Raw genomic sequence first — 25,945 nt, forward strand, 5'->3', positions numbered from 1 at the left:
ATTCCAAATTTGTTCTGACACTAGCATATCTGGCCAGTGTCCCCTGGGAGTCATGTGATCATGCATGCCTGTAGCAGGGAGAAGGAGAAGGGCATTCAATGATAGCAGCGCACAGAAAGCATACAGATAGCCTACACAATCTCGACCAGTTTTATTTACTGAATCCCTACAGGACAAAAACACCATGTTTTCTACCTTCACATAAAGTGCTGTTTCTGCATTTCTAAGCCACCAATATAATTGTTTTCCAGCTGCCAGTCTCAGTGGTATCTTCTAGCTTATATATGAAACAGGCTTCCCTCCCCCAACTTCCTTTTGTTCACACTGCAGGAGTGGGAAACCTGTGGTCCTCTAGCTCAGTGTTTCCCAACCTTTTTTGGGCAAAGGCACACTTGTTTCATGAAAAAAAATCTCGAGGCACACCACCATTACAGCCCCGTGACGTCAGCGCGCAGCGTCACGCCGGGAGGGACATGAATTGCTAGCAAATTACATAATCACCTCCTTGAGGGCTGGCTCATCTTCTCCGAAGGCAGAACCCCATTAATTAACAGCACAGACTCACACCATAGCCAAGACGAGGGGGGGAAACCTCAGTCATGCACAGTCATGCACATGTGGGGGCTAAATGAGGACGAAGACCGGGCAGAGAGCAGGGTTCAAATCACCCCACCTGGCCAGGACAATCCCTGGGTGCTCCCTTGGGCCACTCGCCTGACCCACCTCGCAGGGCTGTTGTTGCGAGGATAACACGGGGAGAACCACGCGCGCCCCCGGGAGCTCCTTGGAGGAGAAAGCGGGCGATGAATGCAATGCACGAAATATATGAGAGGCGACCAGGTTTTGCAGGTGAGGGGCCCCCGCCAGCCTCCGCTTCCAACACCCGGCGCAACGACGCCGAAGTTTCCCCCCGGGCTCGGCTCGGGGAGCAGCGCTGCTCCCCCCCGGCTCCCCTTCACCCTCCCGGCTCTCTCTGCCGCCCACTGGGGACCCCCCTCACGTGCCAAGTCCGGAGCGCTGGTGGAAGTTGCATGCATGCATGCAGGGCGCCGCGTTGCCATTGCATTGCACTGCACTCCATGCAACGCCTGCACGCATGCATTGCCTTGCACGCCCGCCAAGGGGTCTCCCCGCGGTCCGATGCGTCCCCTCCGACGCGGATGCAGCATTGCAAAAATAAACACACACCCCGACGCAGCCCTACCTGGGGGGCAGCCTCCGCCTCCGCCGCTCCGCCTCCGCGGGGATCCCCGGGCTCCATCCTGCCGCCCGATCTCCGCGGGGGCGCAGGCAGGCTGCGCGGGGTCTGCACGGAAGAGCCCCTGCCCGCCCGGCCGCCGCCGCTGCGCTCATTCCATGGCCGGGAGAAGAGCGCTTCAAACAAAACGCCCGGCCTGCCAGGCCACGCTGGGAAACGTAGTTTGCGCACCCCGCGCGGGCGCGGAGCCCAAGGGCGAGGGGACTACGGATCCCGGCAGCCCCCGTGCCGGGGACGGAGGGGGAGAGGCCAGGTGCAGGGATGGAGGGACGGGTGGGCGAGCGAGTGAGTGAGTGGCAGCCGCCAAGCCTTGGCCGAGAGCCAGGAAGGGCCTCCCCGGAGGAGGAGGAGGGAGGCGCAGAGCGGGAGGGAGGGAGGGAACCCCAGGGGTCATCTAGTGACGGCGCCCCAATTGAAAATTTGACTTTAAAAAAAAAATCTTTCGAATTTTTTTATTTTTCCCGCGGCACACCAGGCAACATCTCGCGGCACACTAGTGTGCCGCGGGACAGTGGTTGGGAAACACTGCTCTAGCTGATGCTGAACTGCCACTCCCACCAGCCCCAGCCAGCATGGTCAATGGTTAGGAAAGATGGGAAATGATGTCTAGCAATATCTGAAGTGGGAGGCACAGGTTTCTCACAACTGTTCTGCAATTTGAACTAAAAAAGTAATAACTAAATGTTGAGACATAGCTGGTGGATCGATTAGATTTATATACTTTCTCTCACACATCAAATGCATACATACAGTGTAATTAATGGTGCTCTCAATATTCCATTCAAAGTAATAAAATAAGGAACAAAAAAAAAGCCTTTCAATTTTCAACTGAGTATACATTCCATAGCACTTTCACCTTGCTTAAAATTATGAGAAAAAAACTGACCTACATTGGCTCCCAGTACGTTTCCGAGCACAATTCAAAGTGTTGGTGTTGACCTTTAAAGCCTTAAACGGCATCGGCTCAGTATACCTGAAGTAGCGTCTCCACCCCCAATGTTCAGCCCAGACACTGAGCTCCAGCTCCAAGGGCCTTCTGGTGGTTCCCTCACTGCGAGAAGTGAGGTTATAGGGAACCATGCAAAAGGCCTTCTTGGTAGTGGCACCCTCCCATCAGATGCCAAGGAAATAAACAACTATCTGAATTTTAGAAGACACCTGAAGGCAGCCCTGTTTAGGGAATTGTTTAATGCTCAAAGTTTTATTCTGCTTTTAGTCCTCTGTCGGGAGCCGTCCAGAGTGGCTGGGGAAACCCAGCCAGATGGGAGGGGTATAAATAATAAAATTATTATTCTATTAATGTGATCTTACTCTAAGAAAAAATGGAAAGGAAAATAGTTTATTTATTGTTTTGATTGTTCTAACCAGTCTGCAACTACACTTAGGTCTCATCTACACTTCCAGTTGTCCTGTGTCTAGAAAGTACGGGACCAAGCAGTTTTGCGATGCCTAAAATTTTCCATTTTCCCCACCCCTTTCCCCAGGAAAACCTGCTCTTTAGCACTGAACTGGAACAAACGTCAGTCCCAGAAAACCAAATTGATGTTTGCTCCGATTCAGTGGTAAATATCAGATTTTCCCAGAGGAAAGCAGTGGAACAAGCACAGGTCTGGACAAGCCCTTACACTCTATTTCTTTCTTACACAGTATTTCTTTCTACAGCCAATTTCTGCTAAAAACCTGATTTTTTTCCCCTACATCAAAGCAGCACTGAGAATGTATGGGGGACCTCACTCCCAACAAATATAGCAATCCTGTAAATCAAGGTTTGCAGCTATAGTCAAAGTTAATGCACAAAATGTAACATGAAGTTGTTAAGAAGAGGTGCAACAACAGTGGTGGTGCTATGTTTTTATTCTTTTGCAGAGAAGGAAGTTTGACTAGTGATTACTAGATAAGACAGTTGTGCACATGGAAAGTTAGGATGCATTCTTAAGATGGGTTATTTCTCTCTTTCAGTTCTTCAGTTCGTACTATCCTTTTCCAACAACTTATTTTTACTATGGACAATCTTGTTTGACTTGTCTTCATTCTGCCTACACATCAGCAAAGTGCTGGCTAACTACTGTGCTACTAAAGTAGAACTATTACTAAAATGGTTAGATACTTTCCATCATTTGAATTAGCATTTTTATTTTGCCTTGTTTTATCCAATCTTCTCAAGTGGGAAGGGGCGGAACCATGTGCCATATATACTAGGATTTTGTCTTTAAAGGAAAATCCTGAACCCCTCAAACCATGGTAGAAGCACTTTGCAGTATAACTCCAGTAGTAAACTAACAATAAAGCAACAGTGCAAGTCTTCACAAAGTTTTGATGCTGCCTATAATGATGTAAGTGAAATCTTTGCAGCTGGGCATCACTCAAGTCAATGTTTAATCCAATCGGTTATTATTCTTCCCTTACCTTTGACTTCTTAGTTAACAGAACTGTAAGTGAAGGTATCTATGAATATTTGAAATATTGCAGTTATAGTATCAGCAGTAAAGACCGGAAAGAAGGAGAAGCTGTCCAAATAAATGCATCTGAGTCATTTCTGCTTCAGCTACACCAGGTTGCTCTTACCCCCTGAAATACTAGCGACACATAAATATACAGGTTTGCATCAGGTTTCTGCTCAGAAATCAAATTTGGTGATCACAAAATCAACGTCTCTTAAAAGGAATAAATGTGGGGGGAATGCAGAAATGTACTCTTATTTGCGCTGTGCACTGTTGATAATGTTGCAGTTTGTTCTGTTTTTCTGATTGGAATTTTGTGTTCAATCTGTCGCCTGACAAACAAAAGTTGCAATCAACTCTGTCCCACCTCAAGAAATGCATGACCTAATTCAATGGCTCTAGCATTCAGTTACTGCACATGTGAAGTCTTATCACCACCTTTCACATGTCAGGATGGAAAATGGCAATTCAATAACCTTCTCTTCTCATCAGTATCTCCAGCGCTCACATATGCTTAAAGGTAGCTCCTTTAAACTAATTCACTGGCCATGAGTCATACTTTAAAAATGAGTCTTACTTTAAAATGTTTGGAAAGTGTTATGTTTTTAGGGGGGAAGTTGTGCTGCTCTGCAGTTGCTGTAATTCACCAACAGTCATTGGAATAGAAGGCAAATCAGAGCAAATACAAATAAATAAAGCTGTGGGTTTGAAACAAACTCCCTCCCTCAAAAGAACCCCAACCTATTAACTATTCAGTCCCAATTCAGGCCTTCTACCTTAACGACCTTGGGCCCCAGGCATTTTGAAGTCTTGAATGGTTCCAGATACTAACCCACTGGTCTATAAATATGGAAGTGTCTTCAGCATCAAAGGTACATGAGCTAGTTTTGGAATAGCCTGGCTTGAGAACCTGCCCTGCCCTTGATGGATGCCATCTCTCTGAACCAACCTTCTGTTTCCAGCGTGCTCAGTTTCCCCCTACCTGCATCATACACAAGGTTTGTCTACCAACTCATAACCATCACCATGAAGCACAACCAACTGTTGTATATTTGTTTCTGTTCATTTTGCTAAAAAAACCTCTAGGGAATTAAAAGTCTAAACATATGGGTAAAATTCAAGAGAAAATTTGTTTTGTGGGGTGAAACGCAGTTTTCCTCAGTGAGGCTTCTCAGCAGAAAAGAGGTACCTGTTGTCATGGAAGTTCGTAACTATCATTTTTTGTTCTGTGCCATGGCTGTTTTTTGCCCGCCAACTACCTTCATACTGATCCTGCCAGAACTAGCAGTAACAAGTATTGAGACTGAGGCACTTTACTTATTAAATTTATAGCCTGCCCTTCCTCCCAAAGGAGCCCAGGGTGGCACTTAATGTACAACTTTCACACGTCTGGCATGCTAGCATGTCTACATGCCAGTCACCAAAGAACTACTAATCACGTCAAATAATAGGTAGCTGGAAGCACTCTTCACTGTAATCCAGCAATAATACTAACCAGATACAGTAAGAACAAAGAGGAATCTTTTGCCATTATCCCCAACATTTATACAGAAAGATTCCATGAACTTATGTACTTATTGAAGTACACTGACTCTCCATACAATGGGGCTCCTTGGAACCATGACCGAACCTTGAAAAGTTTTTCTGGTATTTGCCAATGCAAAACATCTACCACTTGGTTGAAGTCACTATTACTCATTTAGCTTCAACAGTGTACAATAAACTGTACAGAACACAGAAGCAGCAGGGTCCCTGTCCCCAAATGTTTACAGTTTTAATTAAACAGAGGAGAAGGAAGAGTTTGTTCCAGGATGAATGTGTGTCAGTACTACAGCCTGTTCTAGGGGGTTATAACCTATCCAAATAATAAGTCAGGGTCAACCACAACTCGATTCTACAACTTAACTGGACAAACCCTTACTTCATACAAATTATTTTTAGGAATCTGGCATTTCCATAGTTCTGGTGTATTGCTAATCTTCAAGCACAGGACAAAAAACAAAGTCCCAACAGAAATCATAGCCACAAAGCAAGAATGGGAAAACAAAAGATGATAACATGAGGGATTGTGTACAGAAAGAGGCAAGTTGTGGTTCTTTATAAAAAGAGCCAGGGTGGTGTAGGGTTAGAGTGTTGGACTAAGACCCAGGAAACCAGGATTCAAATCCTCACTCTGCCATTGTGTGCGCTGGGTGTCCTTGGGCCAGTCATCATCTCTCAGCCTAAACTTTCTTACAGGGTTGTTGTGAAGATAAAATGGGGAGGGGATGAACCTTGAGCTCCTTGAAGGAAAGATAAGGAATAAATGCAATAATCAATCAATTAATGAATCCAAAAATCATTCAATGATCACAGAGCTTCTAGTCAACATCTGGTATGGACCAGCATCTCCAAAACATGATTAGATATACAAATGCTATGATAGATTTAACAGAATTAATGGGAAAGATAATTCCTGATAGAGGGTCAACAGATTATTTAGAACTTGGTCACTAAGACACTACTGGAAGTCTCATATGATTCTTTTAACCTAGGCTCTGTGTTATCTTTTGGTGTAAGGAACAAAGAGCCCCTTTGTACTCACTGCATCTGTTAAATTTCATATATATCAAATAATCATTTATATCTCTTCATGTTGCTAGAACCAGCATAGACTGTCCTCCTGCCCTTCCTACTTTTATAGAGAGCAACACCAAATGAGAATCAAGGATTGGGCAGAAACCTTAAGAATCAGCAGCCAGTTAAAACAGGAGGTGGGGAAAGGACGGAATGGGAAAGAGGGGGGAAGATAAGCATATGGAATTAATTGGTGAATGTTGGATGTCTTGGAAAGGGCTGCTGAGCTTGAAGAAAAGATGTGGGCCTAGGCTCTACAGACAGACATTACTCCGTTTCCCTTCTGGGGGAAAGGTATGCAAGTGCAACGTAGCACATTTTATGTAAAGCCTCACTCCTCTTGGAGTCTTCAGTTTCTAAAGCTTTCATTCCCATGTTACTGTTGCTGGAGGCTGCATATGCAGAGGCATATGCATCAGTCCCAGCACAACAAAAATGCAGCACAAAGCAGAAGGGATAATAGGAGCTAAACTACCCCAAGGCAATCACTCTCCTTCCCTGGAAACAATACCACATATCTTTGTCATAGAGGGGCAATGGAAGGGATGACAGGTGGAGACTGTAACTGCGCTCCAATAACAAAACACACACACACATACACACACCATGGAAGAGGCATGCAGTTCGGAAATACAGGCAACTCTTCATTTGCACACGGGTTGCAATCCAGCTCATTGTGCACATTGGTGATGTGCACTTAAGCCCACCCAGAGTCAAAAACTGTGCGCATCAGCGGTCACATGCCAATCAAACATATGAAAAATGATCACCGCCTGTACTTCTTGATCCAGCATTGTCAACTGAAGCCCAAGTGGCCTTGGTAGGTCAATGCATCTTTTACCAGATTTAGGTGGTCAGTCCACTCTTGGAAAGGGGTAGTCTTGCTACAGTGAAGCAAGCTCTAGTAACCACCTGGATTACACTGGATTGGTGTCATACTTTATATATGGTGAAATGACTCAGACAGAAGCTTTAACACTTTGTCAGTGAGTGCTGTTCATATTACATCTATTATGAAATAATTAAATTGGGTGCCTATTTGCTCCCAAACACAAATTTACTGTACTTTAAAACCCTAAAAGCCTTGGGACCCATATACATAAAGGAACACTTCTTTCCATGCCAGCCTGCTCTGATATTGAGATATTTTGTAGATGCGCCTGTCTATGCACCACTTTTAATGGAGATCTCTTATGTGGTCAGAAGGGTCAGCACCTTTTTGGTGGTAGTATCCTGACTTTGGAATAAGACATTTCCATTTGTCCAGGCATTCTGGTGATGCCTTATTTGGTACCGCCTTCTCTGCTCCCTGGTATTAAGCTTTTAACCAGCCTTTAATCTTATTGTTTATTATAGAGTTTGATACTGTTGTATGCATATACTATGTGAACAATTGCAGTAGTAAGATTTCTATACTGCTGATAAACTAAGTCCTCTGGGCAGTTTACATACCTACTTTTAGAATAAAACACACAATTCAACTGTTTGTTTGTTTTTATTTTTTTAAACTAAAATCCAAACCTGTACATACCAAAGAGTCTTAATGTAAGCACAAATGCAAACACCAGAAAAACCAAAAGGGGCAAAATAAATTAAGTGCCAGAATGTAAAAAGCACACACACACACCCCCGCCCTAGAATCATCTGATGAAGGGTTGTTAATAACTATTTTAAGCGAACAAACAAAACTTAGCTTCCAAATCTGTCTCACACTCTACCTGTTTTCTTTGTAATTTCTTTCACCACCAGCTGGGAAAGCAGCTTTTTGAACCCCCTCTTGAGGTAATGAGTACAGTAAGCCTGCAACTTACGTGGGGCTACGCTCTGGGGAATGTGCCAAAAGCCAAAATCACGTATAGCCAAAACACACTGGGTTCAATGGCAGGTGGGTTTACCAAGGTCATTTTCCTCAGAACCCCTCCCCCTTTTTATTTTATTCTTTTGCCACACATACAAAGCTGAATGCACACAAGTTAAATGTGCGTAAATTGTGGGCTTACTCTAAAACAGTATAGGTGGTATTCAACTACTTAGTCATGCCCATTAACTTAGTGGATTTTTATTACACTGTACCTTCCTTTCAGTTTTCTGATGTTGTACCCCTTCAAAGTATGGCTAGTTCAAGGTTACAGTTTTGCAAATACTGTACATTGCCAGAGAAACACAAAATCAGCATCTAATGTCTATTTGGGGGAAATATACTGGCCTGTACTTAATACTACATAGTTAATGGCAGCTGAAAGGCCTTGAAAACTTCCAGAGAAGATAATCCCAACAGAAGTTATCGAGGCCTTTCCCTCAGTCCTGTTTCTGCACAAGGGAAAAACTTTAGTTCAACTGCATTGGTAACAATTCGTTCTGTTAAACTTGTACAAACTCTCAACATGGATGTATATTTAAAGTGGTTTAATGCTTACTTGTAAGGGTCACTGAGCTTATCTGGCAATTCTGTCACAGTTTCCAGCTCTGCTGCAATGATAATGTAACTTCGCCTGAGAACGACCTCTATACGAAGCCCCACAGCCTCTTTTCAAAAGCAGCAAAAGATACAAATGACTTCTTCCAGATAAACAGCATCACACTCCTTGGAATATAGATACCCTGGAAACCGAGGCTGATGCATCCAAAACCTACATCACTGTGAAAGATCATGTACAATCAAGAACACAATCTAGGCATAGCCCTCAACCTCAAAAGACTTAGCTGAACTGACACACACTCCTGTTTCCTGAATCCAAAAGACCATCTGTGATAGCTTCTTCAACACGCCTTCACTTTAGAAACCACCATAAATTCAAACAATTTATGTTTGCAATCTGATGCACTTCTTAGTCCATCTGCATGATAAGTCACAGCATCCCAGTAGGTTTTCATGGCTAAACCGGGATTAGAACATTCTAATCCTGTTTTAACATTATGATAAATCTCTTTAGTCAGCAGCTGATCTAGCTGCAGTCTACTTCTCCGAGTGTCTACTATGACAGTGCTTGATTCTGGGAGGCTCTACTGACCATGATGATTTTATAGTGTTGTACCCAAGCCCTTCCTGCTGTGAACACAGTGGGGATTCCTATACAGTAGTACCTTGGTTGTTGAACTTAATCCATTCTGGGAGTCTGTTCAAGTCCTGGAACCATTTGAAAACCAAGGTGCGGCTTCCAATTAGCTACAGGAGCTTTCTACACTCAATCAGAAGCTGGGGAACCCATGTTGGACATTTGGCTTCTAAAAAACGTTCACAAACCGGAACACTCACTTCTGGGTTTGCGGCATTGGGGAGCCAATTTGTTTGGGAGCCAAACCATTTGACAACCAAGGTACCACTGTACACAGTTGGTCTTAAACGTGGCGATAGCAGGCAAAGGCTTGGGATATATGCCACTACGCACTCTAGCCAGACCCAAGAGACCCAACTAAATACAAAATAAGGCACAATTAGCTTCATGATAAAGTCTGAAATCCTAGAAGAGATTTCAGATGAGAATGGGGTTTGCATTTTTTGTCTGATTAGCCAAGAGACTAGCTTCAGCCAACCTCTGTTAATGCTTCACCTTGCTCCTTGAATCTTGCCACTCCACTAACTGCTAATAAGACAGCAAGAGCTAGAGCTCACAGGCTAGCTTAGTGAGTCAACACACCGCAGGATACAGGTTTGGAAACAAGATTATCTGTTAACCAACAGATGTACTAAGATGGGGGTCTTAACAGAAAAGTTGAGCCTTGGGGTGAAAGGAAATGCATTAAGGTACTACTTGGGTGGTAACAGAAAGAAGAGTAGCAAAATATGTTTCCTCCAGTGATAATAAAGGGCCAACATACAGACCCATCTATCTCCTGAGGCACCAGAATTACCATCATGCTGTACGGCCTTCATGGCATTTAATATTTAAACAGGCCAATAAATATTTCAGGACACAGCCATCCCAATAAGAACTCTATTAGGATAAAAGCATACACTAATACTGGAAGGCCACGACCGCATCTTGTCCAATGCCCCCTCCTTTCCGAAGCCTTCACTGGGCACCTGAGAAATCCAACAGTTTGTGATTGTTGCAGCTTAAGTTACCTTCCAAACAGCAGAGCCGGCAATGCGCTGAAGGAAGAGTTAGAAGACGCAGCCCTACCATATTGTGGAACAGACACCAATTGATTATATTACCATGGCCACTTCTATGGAAACATCAAAGCAGCTCCCCTCCACCCAAATTATTCATCTTTTTAATCCAAAAGAATAGATATATTAAAGCCACACGTTATTAATTTCTATCATCTTTATGCTACTAGGTTCCTCCCCAAAGGTTAGGTTAATTTTTTTAATAATATGAAATCTTGAATGCAGCCTTCTGTGCCAGATTACGAACCACTTAACCCAGAGGCAAGTCCGTTGACCACCCCCAACAATTTCTCTTCCTACACTGTGTTATTTGTTGTTAACCTGGCAGTAATTCTCTCGCTCTGCAAGATAACATTTGTGAAAAGCTTTCTGACAAAAAATGCTACATGCTTCCTATTAGTAAGAGCCTATTTTCTTTATGTCTTTTGCATAACTGGTTTTATTTTATAGCACTGGCACACTACTCCTTTCATTCTAGAATTTCAAGGGAGTGATCTAGTTTAGTAAATCAAGTTAGCTACTGAAGCACTCTTTGTTTCCTTCACTTCAAAATGGGTGATTTTAGAAAAACAGATTTCTGCCTACGGTGAGGCAGAGGACAACTTATTTATTTAATGTATGTATATCAGATTCTTTCAGATCAGTGTTTAAGCATCACAGTAACCCTCTAATATGGTTATGACGGAGGGTGGAATAAGACACTACATGGGGCTGCCAGCAAAAATGTCCTGTTTTAGTATCAAGGTTAAAGGTAATGAGACTACCTGAGCATTCATTACAAGTCAGTTGCTAGAAGAAAAAGTTCTGTCCATTTGTTATTCTGCACTTCCTTTTCCAAACTCATAAGAGAAACACCACATTTTCCTTTCATTTTCTAAAAACTGCAAGATCAATTAGATGAATTATAAGCCCTAGCAGTAACTGTACTCCAGGCATACTGAAACCCAACCTAGTAAGGGTTTCTGTATTTGTAGACCTCATGGATGGAAGTGATTAGAAGTAAAAGGCTCCAGTTCAAATTATACTTCATGCGCCCTGGATTTGAGATTGGGAGAAATGTTGAACAGGCCTTGAGTTTACCGCTCCTTCCTCAAACACCAAATAAACTGACAGACCCTGAACTCAAACAAACACAAGGTCCTTAAGTTAACGCAGCATTCCTCCATCCTCAATGGAGAGATGGGAGGGGACAGAAGGGTTGGTATCCAAACATTCCTTTTCCATTCCAATATAAAATTACAAGGAGGTTTTAAAACTTTGTTTAATACATTTATGTGCCATCCTTTCACAACACAGAACAGTTCATATAAAAACAAATGAAAACAATATAAAATCAGCAGCAGCTACACACAGAGAGAGAAAAAAACAAGTGTCAAACCAACCCAGTGCCTTCTACTGCAGTTCATTTCATAGCCAAAGACTCTAATCCTTGTGGCCAATGTTTTATTTTTGTTCAATCAAGAAATGCAGACAGAACAGAAGCACAGAAATCATGGAGGCTCCTACTAAAAGAGGCAGGTACATGGGTCCCAATCTATGAAGAACTTGGATGCTAATTAAAAGCAAGTGTGACAATGCTAATGATTATGTCTCCAAAGCACAGCATTCTGCAGCAGCTGAAACATAAGAGACATCTTTAAGGGCAGTCCCATGCATTTCACTAATATTATCTGAAGAGGCCCCTATGCCATTGTGACTGGATATTACTGCTCAGAGGGCTTTTCTGTGTGCAATGACGCATTACTCTCTCAGCCTACACACCGATTGTTCACAAAAAACTGGAGCACAAGAGGGAGATCCAAGTGGCCAAAGCTTTCAGAACAAAGCACATTATTTGGGGTAATATACAGGAACTGAAAGGAACAGACTTTGTGCAAGGCAGGGATAAAGGGAGTTGCTATGGATGCTGGAGGCAAGTCTTGAGAAGGCTGAACAGGAACTGAAAATGTCTGAAGGAGCTGGGAAGTCTGATAAAGCTATAGATCTGATATGATGCAGCAGCCAGAATTCGGAGTATCAGTGAATAGGAAAAGTGAGTATTTACTGTGTTTTATACATATGCATATATATTTCTGCAAAGACACATATTGCAATGATGAATTAATCACAATCTCATACTAGACAGGTAGCTGGAAAAAATAACAAATTAGGTGTATGTGAAGATCTCCTTACAGGTGAATTAAATACTGAAGCAATTTGATCACACCTTTAAACCAATTATTCATATGTGCAATATGTCACACATACTCATCTAAAAAATGATTTAATATGCCATTTTTCTCTCTCCTTAGTGCAAGAATAAATAACACAATTCAGAGGACTCCCATTTTTCTTTACTTGGCTTATGAATGTCAAGCACTCTAATGTTTATCTGAACCAGCTTCCAGAATAATAATGAACTTGGAAGTTACTCATTCAACAATACATTATATGTGTATCACCAATTCCTTTCTAAAGTTCTTGCCTGGCACTACTGTCATATGGAAAGATGTGTGACACCTTAAAGTAACCCTGTACAGTAGAAAATTTCTCATTTGAAGTCACTGCAATCCTCTGCCGTCTGTTCAAATAAATACAATTCATATCCAGATATCGGATGGCATTTCACAGCTTAATCACTAGCTATTCCTTTCCGATTCACTGCTTACTATTAAATAACAAAAGCATACCTAATTTTTTCAGACAACCATCCCACTCAGGTTATTCCTCAGGGTCCTCCCAACTTAAGCCTCTTGTTGAATTCTTTTTTTGCCAGATGTGCATATAATTTATATTGGAGCAAAGTAATTTTAGTCCCCGCATCAGAGCTGCACTATTTCTGCACTGGCGTTTAGTTTACAAAAGGACTAATATGCTTCCTTATCTATGGGGAAGAAAACAAAAAGAAACTGCTGTTGCACTGTCTCCACCTATCATCTAGCTATAGCTCTTATCTCTTTAGCCCATCAGTACCTAACACTCTGAGAATTCTAAGACTCTCAAGTCTTAGAAAGATTCATTCTCTCACACAAAAACAGAAACATTTCATTCCAGTGAGGAAAACTCAGTATGATTTTCAAAAACAGTGCCATTCTCCCAGAGTTTCTTCAGACATTAACTCCTACAGGATAAGCACTTCTGCTTAAGAACTTGCATGCAAGCTACATGCCAACTGTTCCACGCAATGATCACACATGCATTTATTTTGCTACATTTCCAACTCTGGAAAGCCACAGCCAATAGTGGAATCACATATGGTATTCTTTATGTAGTTTGCACGCAATTTCTCACGTGTCACTGCTAACCACATAGAACAGCTGTGATGTTTGAAGCAGTCCTAAAAAAGTGTTGATGTGGAAAGAGAGAGTCATGCTATGATTTGATATGTTAGTATTTTTCTGACCTTCTGCTTCTTATTGTACTTAAAAGAGGTGAAGGTACACATGTATACACACATACACATATGAAAAACACATACTTTCTGCACATTGTTCATTTAAATTTGATTAAATAGCCACATCTGCACCAGTGATATTCATTAGGAGATTGTCATGGACCAACTGAAATGTAGGGAACAGTCCAGAAGGATTGCAAGCCTAATAAAATATATATTTTAATATATAGGAAGCAAGCTGGTTTCCATGTGTGTATACAAGTACTCATACCGGCACATGACAATTCATGTGCCCTTTGTGCACAGTGTTACAAATTAGCCAGAGTTTAAAAACCTTTGTCTTAGTTCATGGTTAATACAACAGTGGTGCCTCACAAGACGAAAAGAATTCGTTCCGCGAGTCTTTTCGTCTTGCGATGTTTTTCGTCTTGCGAAGCACGGTCCGTCACAACTGCGCCTCTTCAAGCGGCTTTTTAAAAAAAGCGCAAGACGTTTTGTCTTGTGAAGCAAGCCCATAGGGAAATTCGTCAAGCGAAGCAACGCAAAAATGGAAAAACCTTTCGTCTAGCGAGTTTTTCGTCTTGCGAGGCATTCGTCTTGCGGGGCACCACTGAATTTCCATTTCCACTGTGTTTGTTTCTCCTTATTGCATACCAGGACAAGTGAACTGTTGTAAGAACAAGCTAAAATCAAGCAATGTAGTTGGGATCATAGAATCACAGCATTGGAAGGAACCCCGAGAGTCATCTAGTCCAACACCCTAGAAAACAGAAATTCCATTGTGGCGACCGTAACCTAGATTTAAGGTGTTGTTTGGCACCTAGCTTATAAATCTGAGTTTCTAACACTGTGGAGACCTGGCTTTCTGATGAGCATTCAGGGGAGCAACCACAGCTGTGTAGACCAGAAGAATGCTCTTTGAGGACTTGGACTATGGATGGTACAACAAAGAGGGAACAATTGGGTCTCCATGTACTGCCACGCATGCATATCACATTTATGTTGTTGTCCCTGCCCACATGGGTCCAATATTTATATAAATACTTTACCAATGCAAGAGAACTCAACAGGGGTGGGATTACTACACTACTAATGCTATGTGTGATTATGGCTTCAGTAAATTTTCAAGGACAACATATATAGGTGCAATGACACTCTCACACAGTGCTAATATTAAAATCACCTCTTTCTATGCTGGTAGAGTCTTTGTACTGATTCTGTCATTCTTCCCCTACATCTCTTTCAAGTTCCCATTAACTGCGCTAATGTTTTTCCTCTCCTCTTCTCATCAGAATCACCTTGCTTCTAACTGGTTATGCGATCATTCCCTTTGCTCCCTTCTCCCACTCTCACCTTTGAATCTACATAGGTGCATCTCTACTGCATAAAAAATGAGACCTGAATCCATGTGCCAGTTCCCTTTCCTTAGATTATGTGCTACCTCTGTATTAAGAAGCTGCCACCCAGACTCTGAGGAAAGGGCACCTTACAGCTGACAGATTTTTTTAACCCAATTTATTCTTATTTACCTGTGTTACATCCAGTTTTGATGCAAGATAGAAGAATGAAAAGTGCTAAGAATTGTACTGTTTGATGTAGGAGGTGTGGTGATTAGAAACTGAAGCAAAACTGGCTAAAACAATGGTTCAGTCTACCCTGTACAAGCAAAACAATAACAGGGACTGTATAATGATTACATAAATCTTAGGTGATTAGTTTTGTGAGTTGAAGTCAATTAATTAATTAATTCTGCACGTGAGAAAAACAACAGGTCTAAGAAATTTGTTTTTAGATGATATGTCACAGAAGGCATCATAATAGATGAGGGATTTACCTCTTTTAAAATGGTTCTTAACTGCAGTTTTTATAAGCAATGCTATTAAAAAATATTTTAAAATGCTTTAAAATCTGCTTACCCATCAAGAGAACCTTTATAGTTGATTAAAATGTTTTAACTGAATTGTAAATAACTAAATAGACTCACTAAACCCTCCAAGTGCCCCAAAATTCCAACAAAAATAAAGTCAACCAAAGATCGTTGCTGCAGACCAAAAATCTATATGTGAATACGGTCTCTAAAGCAGAATCTTGTTACTGTCATCATAGGATTAAAAAAAAAACACTCTCACTATCAATCCACAATAGATTACTGATCTTGACTTGACATGCTTCTTAAAGTGATTTGTCAGAAACACTGGAAAGGACTTAGCGTTCCATAAAATATACAAAGACTTCTTTTTATAAAAAGTGCACTCAACACACATGCATGTGCACAAACTTACTCCCAAGTATGTCTCACATCACGCCCTGCACATTATCAGGTTGTGGCAGATACTGAAGGGAAAAACCAAAGAATTGTAGAGCTGGAAGGAACTACAAGGGTCATCTAGTCCAACCCTCTGCAGTGCAGAAATATTTTGCCCAATGTGGGGCTCAAACCCACAACCCTGAGATTAAGAGTCTCATGCTCCATCACCTGAGCTACAGAAACCAATTGTTGTGAAGCAGTCACTAAGTTTCTGTGTACGGTTTCCCCAACACTGTGCTAGCTGAGGCTGATGGGATTTGTAGTCCATATCATTTTGCAGGCACCAGATTGGGGAATGTTGGTGTCACCTTTTTATTGCAGACTAAACCATAGCCTTCCTATACACTTTCTAGTTTTTAAATAACTAAAGTTGTATTCTGTGGCTACCGTATAATGGATTCTTTTGCAAGTTAAGAGTGATTATTATTTCAAGTTGGAGAAGAGCAGGTCAGTGTTCTCTGGCTGATACACCAAAGCCTAACTAAGCTAAGGAAGAGCATAACTAAGCCAGAACTAATAACTCAGCTGACAGAGTCCATTCTCCCTGCAGACATGACACCAGCAAGATCAACAGGGGTAGGGTCATTATGCACTTTAAAGAGAACCCAGAGAAAGGAAAAACAATTAAACAATTGCTCGTGGCAGGGTTAGAAAACCCTTAATTCCCACACCAGGGAATGTTTGACCCTGCAATAACAACTCATAAGGTGCAACCAGCTCATACAGGCTGGGAAGTAATTCTGCACTCCTAATGCAGCTCCTGTCATCTTGCGTGAGCATCATGACTTGGGTGTATATGGCTTGGCTAGAAAACCACAGCATCCCTCAGGGTAGCAGTGAGAATGGGGGGAGGTTCACCAAAGTAAAAGATGTGGGAGGTAAGACTGTAGTGGCTTTGCTGAAGGAATTTGGAGGGAAACGTTTTAGGGGAGAAAAGGGCTGTGTTTGACAAGTGGAGAAGGGGGTGATTTTCCAGGCACAGGTTTGCATTCTATGATTTACTCCCATTCAGTCAGAATACTTGATATTAACAAAGAGTTCAGCAGCTTGAAGAACTCTGCATCCATTTTAAAAAGCAGCTTCTGGGAATGTCAGTGCAAATATTATGCTTGAAAGGGTGCACTAAATGTATGGTAACGCTGCAGAAACTGCGGGGGCAGAGTAATAATTCCACACTTCTTAATTTACGGAGTCAACTAAAGTCAACTTGACATAGACAATTTGGGTGACCTTGGCACATACACTTTTCTCTTTTTCTTTTTTTAAGATCAAAATATATTGAAGCAACCAGGCAAATAGAAAGAAATGGCAAAAAAAGCATAGAAGCTGGAGAGGAAGGAGGAAGCAGCTGCAGCTGACAGCAAATCAGCTCCCTATTGGTCAGAAATGCCCACATATACATATCATGTCCTCCAATTACTTTTCTCCCAAGCAGGCCAAGCTTCCAATTAGAAGATGCACAGTATTAATTCACTGTAATCTCAGCCATCATGAAGAACTCATGCTTTTATCAGTATAGCCAGAAGATGCGCTTCCACAGGGAGCCATCATGTGCCTTTATCTGTAAATGACTCTGGCCAACTCTCCACAGTCCATTAAGCTAATAAATCATGTTGGGACCTCTTCTTCAAAGGATATCGAACCAATACTTTGCATGTTTGCAACAGTATTAATCTAATGGCTGCAACAGACTTTCCAGCGAAACAGCCAGAAATAGAACCCTGATCTACCAATCCCCAGTCCTGAGCTCTATCTTTCTAAGCTACCTTATTTCCACAACTAGAAATCTATTAAATTGCTACAGCTTACTCTTGGGACACAGATTTGAGCAAATGGCACTGGTGTATCAGATTCCCCTTTATACAACTTCCCAGCTTAGGCTCATTAAAAGCAGCTTCCGACTTCCTGAGACTATGGAGCAACAAGGGCATAAAACAATCTGTCCTGATCCAGACCAGTTTAAAATCCCCAGCAAGGAGGGATTTCAAGGATTCCCTCTAGGATCTGGCATGCCTAGGCCACCTGTAAGTAGTTTTCTTCAAGCTGCAATTAACAGGTTTTAATATATCCCTACATTTCAGGCAAGGGTGCTATTGTTCATTTCCTCTTAGAAAAGTGGCCTGCAGGTATGGGTTTTTCCCAGCAGCAGCAGCATGCCTTTATTACACTTCTCCGAAATCAGCTGGATTGTTTGAATTTAAATTATTAAGTCAATCGCCTGCACTTAACCACAATATCTAAACATTTCTAAAAGATGAAGTCAAACTAGTATGATCATTAGGAAGATCTAGTGCGACAGGAAGAAAAGGGGGGGAGGAACAATGTTGTCTACACAAGGGAGCCCTGTAGCACATGGAATAGATATAAACCCAGATGGTTCAAAACAATGCATGCCACATGCTATAGCACCAATTAACTTTTAGCAAAACCCTATGCCATGCCAGCGACCATTGGTAAAGTCGACTGAAGGTCAAACTCAGACAATGAGATGATTTGACAGTGACAATCTTTACTGAGAAGGAAGCAGATTAGTGTGAATTCTGCCATCAAAAACAAGGGAGGAAAATGAAACTGCATCAGGAAAGGCCTTATTTCAAGTGTACATGATAACCATGATAAAGGGTGAATTATAACACAGAAAAGTGCTTGAGAGTGTTAGCAGATATAAGGGGAAACTTACATAAGGGGGAAAGAATAAGAAGAGCATGCAATACATTACTTGTAGTGTAGTCAGGCAGAGAATGAGAATAATCCTGCAACATATTGCAAGGGGAGCAGCAGCAACTGTCTTGAATGTGTGCATTTTAAGTATAAACAAAGGAGATAATTTCATATAAGAGAATGCTTATGGTTAGCAACTGTCCCCATTCTACATACAGCACCCACCCTAGTCCCATTATAAGGCTAACAAAGATGCATTCACTGGCCTGGCTATGACTGTAGGGTGAGCAGGGGAAGATCATAAAACAGATATGGGCAAGGGAGAAGATGGAGGGATGGTAAGCACACACAGCCTCTAATGAATCAGAACACTGCCAAGCAGAACGCTGCTCAGATTTAAATCAAATCTCCATTTAAGGAACTCCTGCATTCGTGCTTTTATAAAAAGCAGGCTGGGATTGCAGTGTCTGGCTACAGTTGTTTGTCACAGGCTGGCGTGGGGCCTGGCAAGGAACGGGTTATAATGGAGGGGGAAGCAAAGGAAAGGGGAGAGAGAGAGAATGGTTGGAAAATATGAAGCAGCTGCTGGTTCGTTTAAAAAAAAAAACACACCAAAAAACCGGAGCGAGTCTGAAATCCATAAAACCAACACCTCTCTGAGTTCTGGGCACAGAGCAGCTAGTCGAGCACATGCCAACATAAACGGTGCTAGCTGGAGCCCCCACCCCCCTACCCCAAGAATGGGGGTGGAGAGCTGTGGGGGGGGTGTGCTGCTGACAGAATGGAGTCAAATCATTTCAGAGGGCTTACAAAATGGAGACAAATAATCCTTCAAGGAGATCCTGAACTTCCAGAAAAGAGAAATGCCAGCCGCCCTACCCTCTCCTCTCGGAATGCTACTACCTCTTCCCCACCAGGAAGGGCAAAAGTGCCACTCCCCAGCTTGCGGCTCATTCAGCAAGGCATAGCTTTGAAAGGAGCAGTAGCTCTCCTCCGTCTGCTTTTAATTACAGAGAGCATCCCCTCCCCCTACCTAAAAGAGTAGGAACTGTAAGCAGGCAGGAGCCCAGGTGAAAGACTCCATTTCTCCAAGCAGGAGGGGAGGGGGAGCAGACAATGGAATGAGTGATTCATTGCACAGGAACACACTCCAGAACTGGCTACTGCCACATGGGCTTGCTGAACAGCTTTAAAGGGGCAGCACACCCTTTTCCGTTCTCCTGGAAGCTCAGTACACTACCTACCCCCTCTTTCTCATCTCTGATTGGAAACAGATACTGAATAAAACGCCAGCAAGGCACTGGGCTGTCCAAGAAAGAAAGGGAGGGCGGTTTTGTTCTCCAGACGCTAGTAATTTCAAAGTATAGTCAAAAAAAGGAAACTCCTTTAACATATATAATTCCCTCTCTCTCCACTTTCCATTTCATCTGCAGGACTATCTGGGCTGAGTTCAGGCTAAATTCACCTAAATGAGGCCTAAGGAACAAATCTGGGGCACTTTTGTGACGAAGGTTTCACACATAATTAGAAACATGGGGCTCTTATTTTTAAAGCTTTCCAGCCAACAAATGCTATTTTAGTACCAGCTTCAGTTCTCTGCATCTATTTTAATGGTACTTCACTGATGAAGTGTACTTATACATTAACACACTGTAAATGCAGAAATACAAATTAAATTGTCAGTTTCGAGTGCATGTGGCAAATTCTGTAACACTTCCCTACTGCCTCTCAATCCAGTCTTAGACATATGACCATATCGTACAGGAGTGAAGCAAGAGGCATTCACTCCATCCCCTCCCACTGGAGCACACATCCCCAGAAGAGACCGTTTATACCAGCAGTAGTACACCACCAGTATGTTGTGCAAATGGTACTATTCTCTTACCCAAAAAAAAGTATCTGAACATCTTTGGACACAGAAGCTTATCCCATTCACCAAAGTAATTAGAACAACTAATATGGTTAGAGCAAGTAATTTGGTTCTTGCTCATGGAAACATACTCTGAAAAGAGCCAATCTAGCTGGTGTCATAATACTAACCAAAAATGCTTGTGTACATGAGGTCCCAGCAACTGATGCGTTCAAAAGACTCCAAAAGCAATTGATGTCACGAAGCCCCACTGAGACATAACTTGTGATCAGCAGTTCTGAACACAACTGCCAAAGTCTGGATTACAAGAATGTGTGTGCCTTCAGGAATTATTCCATAATAGAATGTCACCTTAAATCTTTTTTGCAGCACAGTGCCCTCCAGTTGATTGGAACTACAAAGCCCATCAAATCTAGTCATCATGGACAGGGATGATGGGAGCTATAGTTCAAATCATCTGGAGAGTATCATGTTGGGGAAAGCTGTCCTAAAGGTAAAAAAAAGCACTTAGGATAAACCAAGGAAGTCAATTCTCTCATATAGCCATGCTAACTCATTCAACCAAAACACTGCTTTCTTAATGTGGGATTTCAGATAAACATTATATTTATCAGGTTGTTTGTGCAATTAAAGTATAAATATGGCACAAGCATTCAAAACCAAATTGGAAATTATATATTGTATACTGTGGTCCTAGACTCCCATTAGCCCCAGCCAGCATGGCCAATGCTCAGGTATGATGCGAGTTGTAGTCCAGAAATATGTGGAGGAATATAGGTTCCATGCCCCTGTTATGTACACTAAGGTTAGGGTCACAAAGCCAAGGCTAGTTAAGAATGGTCTTTCTTGAGTCTTAATATCAGCTTCTACTACCTTCTCTCTTCTCTAGGACAAACAGAACAGACTTTCCTCAGCCCATGCATGTGGGAGTCCTCTAAGCTTCCTTGATAAGCTTATAAGCCTTTTCACTTTCTGTGCACATGACAAGAATATCAACATATGCCTATCTTTACTCCAGGATTTCTTGGACAGTTCTATATGTTAATCATGAGTTCAGACCTACGAAAAGCAGCTATACAAATGTGGAACCATACATACACTGCACAATGCCTATGTATTGGGGGGGGGGGAGCTAAACACACATTAAATAAAGCACACACCAGGTTTCATATGCCCAACAACGCTTATTATATAAGAACATGAGCTACAATGAAAAGAAAAAAATCTAACTACAAAAATACTGAGAAGGCCTTTGGATGATGTTGCTGGGCAGCCTTCCGAATGTGGTGTTGCCAAAATGCTTTAGGCTACAACTCTCATCAGCCCTAGTCTCCATAATCATGCTGACTGGGCCTGATGGGAGTTGTAGTCCAAAATATCTGGAGTGCAGCAGGTGGAGGAAGCCTGTCCTAGAGAGAATCCCTTGAAACTGTTATTTGTCCCAATACAAGTATCCTAGATTTTTTTTTTTACAGTAATGAGAGTTGGTAGTAAAGAGGAAGAGCTGCAATGGGCCCTTGAATGGCTAGATATTCCTGCCTTTGAACCACTAAAATCAATACAAGTCTGAGGGCTGAAGAAGTCAAGCTGGTACCAGGCTTGTAGCAACCTCCTTCTGAGCCAGTCATCTGGAATATAGTTCTCCCTGAAGTCGGTCATGCATGATCTCATCAAAGCTTAACAGAGATTTAATTTAAAATAACAGTGATGCATATATGTGTGATATTACAAAAGTTACATGTCAAATGATGCAAGATTCCAAAGAATGTATCAAATTTGTATGATTAAAAGTTTACTTTAAAAAAATTGCCTTGGGAATATTCCCCCCCCCAAGGTACCCATCTCTGCATGGCACTGCAGGGCATTATATAACTGCAAACAGTAAAGAAGTCTGGCTCTAATGATGTTGCTTCCTGACCTCCTCTGTTTACTGCCCCCCCCCCTTTGTTGAATTCTCTTAATTCCTATACTACCTTTCTATGTCAACTTGGGAGATTTCCATGCTTTCTTTAAATACAAAAAACACCTCCTTCCCACTCGCCAAGGCTCTAAATGACAAGCAGCATCAGATAACATCCCTTGCTGAGCAGAAAAAATGACTGCTCTTCAACACTGGGCAAATTCCCTGAGAAATCCTCACCTGCCTTCAGTGCCAACGCTGTTTCCTTGGGAAATTATAGGCAGCTGCCTTCCTGTGTCTATGCCTAGCTGAAACATACCTCACAGCTTGGAGGGCATTCAGCTTAGACAAGACCCCTGGGGAAATGGTTGGGGTGGGGGGTGTTTACCTTTGTTTGTCCCAGAGAAGTCATTAAAATGCAGGTTCAGCCAAACCTGCAAGAAGACCTGCATATGCCCCCCACTGCACCGCTGCTATGCAGGGGGTGGGGTGTTAAGAGAAGGTAGATTTGATGAGTAAAACAGAATGAACCTCAAGGATCATATCACGCTATGGCCACTACATACGGCTGCATATCATTAGTTGGTTCCCGGAGGAAACCTAAGCTGCTAAGAGCAAGAATGAACAAATGAATAAACAAACAAACAAACAAATACCCCAAACCTAATATTATTGATTCAAGAAAGGAACGCATGCCAGCATGGAAGCGATTCATTCTGAAAAGAAACTCAGAATCCAATCCTCTAGCAGCCTCATGCAAACTGCACCAGGACCCCAGGGAGAAGGAAGCCCCTCGTGCCATTGCAATTTGGTAGCAAAGCCCTCCGTACCTCTGCAGTCCCTCTCCCCCCCTCCCCCTCCAAGCCAAGACAAAGAGGTAGACAAATCCCCACAGGGTCTTTCCTGAGCTGCAGCTGCACAGCACAGGAAACAGGAATTTGCTATGGAGCAGAATGAACAGGGATGGCTGCGCGCACACATACACACACACACACACACACACACTCCCATGTACGGCAATCTTCCCGCAGCTTAGAGCGAACGTTATAAGGTGGCACCATTTTTATTTTATTTTGTTGCTCTTTCCCCCCCTGCAGGAGGCGAAGCCGCTGCAAGACACTCCCGTTTCCCCGTGCTCGGAGTTGTGCGGGGATGGCAGGGGGCCGCGGCGCAGGCAGCAACAGCACCACAGAAACGCAGCCTTACCTGAGTGACCATTTTCTTTTTCTCCATAAACCAAAACGGGGGGAGGGAGGTGTTGGAGAAAGGGGAAAGAAAGACCCTTCCGCCAGGTGGGGCTGTGGCAGAACCCTTTGCCTATTTGCTTTGCGCCCCGTCTCCGAATGGCGACCCAGAGGGAGCGGGGGGTTCCCCTTGATCCTGGTTTTCCTCCCTTTCTTCTCTCGTGTTTCTTCCTTTCTTTTCTCTTCCTCTCTGGCTGTCTCTCCCCCGCCCGCCCTCTCCGCAGCTCCCTCCCATATCTCAGCCAGATGGCGGCTGGAAGTCCCTCCCCCGAATGCCTAAGGTAATTAATCAGAGCCAAGGCCCGCCTCCTCCTCCTCCCCGTCCCCCGTCCCCGCCTGGACGCTTGCAGAGCCAGTTCGGAGTCAAGCAGAGGGGCCTCTGGGATACTGCTGGCATCCTCTTTCCGGGCTCTGCGCGCCTACGGGTATAGGATTACTCGGGCCGCGGTGGGAGCGCGGGCGGGCGCCAGAGCCTCGATCCAGTCAAGGAGGCGTAGGCAGCACAGCTCCGGGTAACAAAAGAGCTCGAAGCCCTTCCAGCTGCCCGGGCACGCTTGCACATGGCGGGCGGAACTCTCTTCTACACAAAAGGAATACCTGCAATGTCACCTCCGCGCACCTTGGACACGGGCAATGTCGCCCTAGATGAAACCCTAACTGAACTCGGCGCCCACTAGGGTGGATGGCTTTGCTGCTTTTTTCTCTTCTCTCAAGGCAGAGCTTCTTCCAGCCCAAGTGATATTAATAAACAGAGAAAGAGAACTGGCAATGTGGGGGAGAGAGAGAGCGCGCGCTTAAATCGGAAAGGAAGCAAACGCCACGGAAAATATGGTTTTGCTTGGTGTGGTTTTGGTTGCTCCAATATAGTTTTTGATGCTGAAATGAACGTGGCTACAGGGCTCCCCCAAGAAGATGCCTGACTGTGGCTTCTGCTTTCTTTGCTTACATTTATATGCCACCACACAGTTAGAGCTCGGTTGGTAGCATTCAATAAGAAATATTAAATCAGAATTGTAAATTTACAAATACAGCATCCCACCACAGGTTTTTTGTTGTTGTTGTTTTTATGTTGTACACCACCCTGTGATCTTTGGTTGAAGTGCGGTATTGAAATTTAATAAATAATAATTTGTATTCTCATGCTCTTTTGCGTTTATGGGGGAAAATACTGTGTGTCTGATTATGTATTAGATCCAGAATTACAGTTACCCTAGTAACTTGATATATGCGCACATCCCCAGAGGGAATCCTGGTTCTTTTTTAAAAAAAAGTTTATTATTCATATTATTTTATTTTTTAAAAAGCAGCTCATATTATGAACATTGGAGCTTAAACAGGGCAAAATTAATGAAAATTTATTTTAGAAAACAAAGCTGATGCATATGCAATCTGTGGGACTCTCATCCAAACACCATTTTTTCAGTAGAGGAAGCAGAAAAGTACTCTTTTTTGTGTGGTGTGTGCGCACACACACACACCCCTCATATATCTCCGCCTAGTTTAATGTACAGTATCAAAACCTCAGGCTGCACCACACCACCACCATTTCCTACAACTATGGAATAATGACATGCAGAGCAACCACATATTGTAATACCAGCAGAAAGAAGTAGGAAAAGGCATTGCAGATGCTAGAAATCAACTCCAAATAGTGGCAAATGCAACCAACAGAAATGCTGTATATACTACCATTTTACATTTATGCTCCTTCCTTGGATGAGAGCACTGTCTAGTTAGTCCAGGGGCGGGGAACATTTTTCAGCCTGAAGGGCCACAACTTTCCAGGGACCATATGCCAGCAATAGGTGGGGCGCGATGAAAAGTAGGTGGAACAAAGAAATGCAAATTATACCTTTTGTACAGTGGGCTGGTTTCTACACTTTGCCCCTTCTATCCTCCACCCAGGCAAGGAAGAGGCATTAGAAGTGAATGCCAAGTGTAGCAAGGCAGTAGACACAAGATCAGCTTCACCACCAGAGGAGAAATACTAAGGTCAGGGGGAGGGGGCCAAAAGTGCTAGTTGGCTCATGCAGTGATCAGGCTATCAGTCCATGAAACAGTCCTGCTGACCAGCTGAGGTGTGCCTGAATATATGGATGGTGGCGGGCACAATTCCCTCCTGTTGTAGATGGGCCCTGGATTCAAATCAGGGGCATTCAG

General features: G+C 42.9%; 1 protein-coding gene across 35 annotated transcripts in view; it reads right to left on the reverse strand.

Annotated features, from left to right (window-relative positions):
• Positions 1-25,945, reverse strand: part of RBFOX2 (RNA binding fox-1 homolog 2) — a gene marked incomplete at its 5' end in the record, with an annotated part of 176,762 nt that overhangs the window by 71,870 nt on the left and 78,947 nt on the right. For 2 of the 35 annotated variants that reach the window (XM_083462216.1, XM_083462208.1), the window contains one exon: positions 23,748-24,021. The exons of 29 other annotated variants lie outside the window; for them this stretch is intronic. In XM_083462216.1, the coding sequence (XP_083318342.1) occupies positions 23,748-23,774 (27 nt within the window). Of the gene's footprint in view, positions 1-23,747; positions 24,035-25,945 lie in introns of those variants that run through there. 4 more of the 35 variants (XM_083462210.1, XM_083462212.1, XM_083462213.1 and 1 more) reach the window with 4 other exon arrangements.

The sequence above is a fragment of the Podarcis liolepis genome (assembly GCF_965112155.1).
Source record: "Podarcis liolepis genome assembly, chromosome: 10".
Classification (NCBI taxonomy): Eukaryota; Metazoa; Chordata; class Lepidosauria; order Squamata; family Lacertidae; genus Podarcis; species Podarcis liolepis.